Source organism: Archocentrus centrarchus, chromosome 1 (genome assembly GCF_007364275.1).
Source record: "Archocentrus centrarchus isolate MPI-CPG fArcCen1 chromosome 1, fArcCen1, whole genome shotgun sequence".
NCBI classification, from domain to species: Eukaryota; Metazoa; Chordata; class Actinopteri; order Cichliformes; family Cichlidae; genus Archocentrus; species Archocentrus centrarchus.
In genome coordinates, this window is record NC_044346.1 from 29,979,033 (window position 1) to 29,984,560 (window position 5,528).

The following is a 5,528-nucleotide window of genomic DNA, read 5'->3' on the forward strand; positions in this document are numbered from 1 at the left end:
ACACAAATAAGAGCAATTCAAGCAGGCCTCAAATCTTCCTACTACTTTTAGACACGCGATATGCATTTTATTACCATGTAGAAAGCAGTTTAGTCACAAATAAAAAGAAGTAGGAATAATAACTTTAAATATCAGCACTGGGATGATAAAAATATTTCCAACAGGTGGCATTCTATCATGGTACCACACTGGAATTCACTGACCTCTGACCCATTGGTGACCCATTCTTTCACAAATGTTTGTAGAAGCAGTCTGCATGTCTAGGTGCTTGGCTTTATACACCTGTGACCATGGAAGTGATTGGAACACCTGAATTTAACAATGTGGATGGGTGAGTGAATACCTTTGGCAATATAGTGTATGACTGCCAACAGAGGTAGCAGGATGAATTCTGATGTGTACAGAAATATACTCAGATTCAGCCAAATGCTACAAACTGATCAGGCAGTGCATCACAGTGCAAATGGATAACCCAAAATGTACTGCAAAAGCAAACCAAGAGTTTCTTAAGGCAAAGAAAGGGATAATTGTCAATGACCAATTCAGTCAAGTGATCTTATCCCAACAGAGCATGATTTTCAGTTAGTGAAGGCAGAGAGACCCACAAACAAGCAGCAACTCAAGGGAGAAGGCACAGCATTTGGTGACGTCCATGGGTTCTAGACTTTGACTGCAAAGGATTTTCATCCAAGTATTAAAAACAATCCATTTAAAAGCCTTAAAAAAAGGAAGAAATCCAGTTCAAAATGCTGTTAACTTGTCCAATTATTTTTGAGCCTCTGAAATGGGCTGTGTATAAAAATGTCTAATTCCTTAACTGTTAATGTGATGCATAAACCCCTTGAATAAAAGCTGAACGTCTGCTAAATCAACTGAAGTGATTTACAGACAAAATTACAGAAACCGTTACTGTACAAAAACCTTTGTACCTACCTGTATAACAGCCCAACTCAATCAAGTCTTGTTAGAGATCTTTTTCAGCCAGTGTTCTAGTTAGCATGTGCAGTTCAATGAGATTATGTGAGAATGCACATATTTATACCGGCAGCAGAGAATACTTTGAATTTTAAAGCTTGTTAGTCAGAAGTGACATCAGACTTAGAGAATGCAACAGACTCGCAGTTTCCCTCATGGTGTTCCTTTCATCTCTGTTGAGTAGCAGACATTCATCAGCGGAAGAAAATGTGATGAAAATATTTCCCTTATTGAATTTTATTCTCCCATCCATTAAGTGTAAACAATATCACTTTCAAAAGGCCTTAATCTGAAATATTCACCCAGCATTACAAAACAGTAATACCACTGTATTTGACATTAAACAGTTTTAATCTCTTTATTGTCCAACAGTTCAACAACACTTCTCATTACAGTGTCATTCCTAATGACATTAACTGCAATGCTACTCATTCAAACACGCATAAAATCTCTCGATGTCAGGAGTAAGTTTCTCAGTACAGGAATCTTTATATCCATCATGAGAAACTTTACAGGTGCTCTATACTATGTCAACATTGCAATGCAAAATCTTCTTTAAATTTCTTACAAAAAAATTAAAGTTCTCAATGAGAACTTTTATAATGAACAAGAGGTCTCACAGAATAGTGCACATGTATTTCATATATTATAAACTTGTCATCAAAATATAATATTCAGTAAACCAAAAACCACACAGTATTGGTCATATTTACATTCTAGCCTGTGAATTGCTTTACCCATTCAGGTAAGCATTTTCCCGAGGTGGGACTGACATTGTGGGTGAACAGGTACACGTAGGACAATCTGACCCATCAGTCTGTCCTTTATTGGCTGGAGTGAGTTTAACCGCCACACAAGTGGCTGCATGATATTTGGCAGCTTATTTAAGTCCTATTGGTATGATTGTTTTCTTTAAGATCGAGGAAGGACCTGAGCGATGGTGTCCCGAGCGCTTTGTGTGAGCCGCTCTGGGAACCTGACCTCATACTCTACAATCAGGTCACCCCGACGATCAGGTCGTTTGGGATAAGGAAGCCCCTCCCCGCTAATTCGTCGCTTCATCCCCGGATGCACAATATCTGTTGTTGACACAGTGACATTTCTGCCATCTAGTGTGGGTGCGTTGACTGTGCAGCCGCACAAAGCCTGATGGAACAGAAGAGAAGATAAAAGGAAATAAAATAAAAAAATTAATAAACATTAGAAACTCCATTATATTTCATCTGTTATTTAGATAATATTCAAACCGATTACAAATATTTTTAAAAAGTCACGTATGCATTTTTAACTTACATCTCTGAGTGAGATCTTGGCAGTGTAAATGATGTCAGAGCCGTCACGTTTAAACACTGGATGTGGCTTGTCTTTCAGTACAAATACAATGTCAGCTGGAACGTTTGTAGGAGTCTCGTCTCCCTCTTTAGGAAACGTGATTTTCGTGCCCTCTTTCCATCCTCTCTTTATTTGCACCTCTAGAATTTTCTCTTCTTTCCTTAACGTTCGGCCGTCAGGATTCAGCCTTTTCCGAGAGATCTTCATTTTTTTGGTGCAGCCCGACAACACTTCCTCCAAGGTTACCCGGAGATCGTGAACTACAGGAGGGTCCTGCTGCTTCTTTACCACACTAGTGTGACCGCCTATGCCAGAGCTGAAGGAGCGCGGGAACCCGCCCATTCCACTTCCACCCATCCCAAAGCGGACAAATGGGTCATCAGTGTCCATGTCCTCATCCGTGCCTCCATTACGCCCGCTGAAGAACTGTTCAAAGGGGTTACGTCCACCAAAGAACTCTGCAAAGATGGCATGAGGGTCGCCCTGGAAAGTGTAACTGAAGGTGCCAGGGCCACCACCAAAACCACCACCACCACCACCACCTGCGGGGCCTCCACCTTTTAGTCCTAGAAATTTCATGGAAACAATCATGTTAATAGAATCCAATTTTAGTTTAATACACTGTTATAAAAATGTTTTTAATTCTTTTAAGGGACAGTTACTATTCATAATCATATTTAATTTTGTGCAACTTTACTGTAAATGATATACTTATAATTTACTTATTTTTGTGGTTTATTGGTAATGATGTAAGTACCACATACCCTAATCTGTCTCACTTGAATGCTACTATAAAAAAACCCAATGCTTTTTTAAAACAATGGTATGAACAAAATTATTTTGTGCTTTTACTTTGCAAGCACACTAAAATTAAGAGCAGCCAGGAAACAGGGATGAACAAATTTGTGATGATGGAATGATTAACACAGGTAGGGTTTATGGTAAAAAAAAAGCTCTATGAATTAATCCAACAAAGTGTTCCATGACATGTTCTGTTCATTGGGACAACAAAAAGACTTTCTCTGTGCCATCCAAAATAAAACACTGACATGTGCACACTTATATGGAAGCCCACAACACATGACCTAGTGACCTAACTGTTCAACTATGATGACATAGTCGCTTAATTTATTCTCACAGGATGCCAAATTTGTAGAAAGCTTGGTGTGAAGTGGCAGCACCCTTGACACACAGGCTTGAGCGCCAGTGTATCATTAAAAAAAACTGCTCCACAAACCTAAGTTTATACAGCAGCAGCTGTTTAACTGCATGCCAAAATATTACTTATCAGCCTCCTTATTTGGAAATGCTCTCAGTTCAGGAAGCACCAAAAAGAATGTGAATAAATACAACATGAATGTTTGCGTAATGCTGTGATCCCAGCGGATAACCGAGCCTTTCACTGCGTTACTGTGTTTTCGCTGTACTGCATTGTTGATTTTTCACTATTTTGCCAGGCTTTATTCGAGCTGCCATCGCATGACAATGGTTAAGAATAACTTGGGCATTCCATGAATAGCAGAGTAGGAGCAGCGGTGGACTGCAACTTAGTACATGTACTCAAGTACTACACTGAAGTACAGTTTAATGTACTTTGTTTTTTTTCCTGCTATGCAATTTCTGCTTCCACTTCACTATATTTTGGATTTCTTTTATTTTTTACTTTGATCTACTATTACGCTATAATCACTGACAAATAAAGCTACCAAACACTTTATTGGTGATTAAAGTAATCTCCTGCTGCAACACCCTGCAAACTTATTTTATTTACTTTTGGTTTATTTTGATGATAAAACATTTGTGCAAATACTTAAGTAAATTTACAACTTTTAATTAAACGAAAAGTTCTAAAATACTAGTTTTGCCATTTTGCCAAACCGTTAAACAAAGTGATGTTTAAACCCTTGTGCAGCCTTGCTTTTCGTGTAATACCATGAAATCAAGTCTGTTCTGACCTATTTTCCAACACAGTGGGATAAAATATTTTTGCATTCCTGTAGGAATCCCGGGAACGGCCCTGGCTAAGCAGGACTTCTCTTCCTTGCAACTTTCCACCCTTTCAGGTTTTTGTGGACTAAAATCAACACCGACTTCAGCTGCCATCGTTAGGGCCAATATCCTAAACTCCCGCCCCCTTCCTGTCCCAATATATACAGAACCGACCAGCTCCTCTCCGTGATAACAAATTTCCATCAAGTTCCAACAGAAACATACGATGCGACTTTTCCCGTTAGCAAACTCACTCTCCTCACCTAGCTAGACAAGCCCATGACTGAAGGTCGGAGGACAGGAGGGGAGCCAAGACAGCGCCATGACACACAGGATTACCCCGGTTTAGTCTGTACATGTTTATGTGTTACGTTTCAGCCAAGTCCTTTTGACAGCTGACAGCCACAACTGTGTGATTTTACCGTTGCCTAACCTAACTCGTCGTTCAGCCCCACAATGCTGAATGATTTGTAAAACTTACCTTCTTCGCCAAAACGGTCGTATATGTCTTTTTTCTTCGGGTCGCTCAAAACGTCGTAAGCTTCAGCAATCTCTTTGAATTTCTCTTCAGCACCCGGTGACTTGTTTTTGTCGGGGTGATAACGCAGAGCCTGCTTACGGTAAGCTTTCTTGATGTCGTCCTCCGATGCTCCTTTCTTAATTCCCAAAATCTCATAGTAGTCTTTACCCATTTTGACCAGTCGACGGTCTAAATTGCTGTTCGGAAATCGCCGGTGATGAACTTCTGCTGCACGTCCTCAGTCCTGTCTCAACTCAGCCTGCACAGCCTGACATATTTTCTTTATAAACAGTGTGGAAACTTCCAGAGTTTTCCATAACCAGCCTGAACAATCTCAATGGTGACGCGGCGGCAGGAACACGCCCAGCGTGATGTCACGCCATGATGCTTTCAGGTGCTGTCGGACATATTCTGTAAACTCCACATCTCCAGGGGTGTCAAATTCATTTTAGTTCATGGGCCACTTACAGCCGAATCTGCTTTGAAGAGGACCAGATCAGTAAAAATACTTGGAGAATAACCTACATAAAACGCTTGCTGCTGATTAAGCTGCACTGCCCCATTCAATATATACAAGAAAGCATGCAACAATTCAGAATCAGAATCAGAATCAGAAGGTTTTTATTGCCATATGGGTGAACAGGTTCACAGCATTAGGAAATTGCTGCGGTACTTCGTGCTTACAGAAAAAAACAAATAAGTATAAAAACTA

The 5,528-nt window shown here is 40.0% G+C and overlaps 1 protein-coding gene across 1 annotated transcript; it reads right to left on the minus strand.

Moving 5' to 3' along the window:
• Positions 1-1,319: 1,319 nt before the first annotated feature.
• On the minus strand, positions 1,320-5,180 carry dnajb1b (DnaJ heat shock protein family (Hsp40) member B1b). Its single transcript, XM_030736510.1, has 3 exons — positions 4,778-5,180; positions 2,269-2,873; positions 1,320-2,121 (listed from the first exon to the last, which is right to left on the minus strand). Exons 1-3 carry the CDS (start codon positions 4,986-4,988, stop codon positions 1,888-1,890), a joined length of 1,050 nt encoding a protein of 349 aa, XP_030592370.1. The 5' UTR covers positions 4,989-5,180; the 3' UTR covers positions 1,320-1,887.
• Between the last annotated feature and the right edge of the window lie 348 nt (positions 5,181-5,528).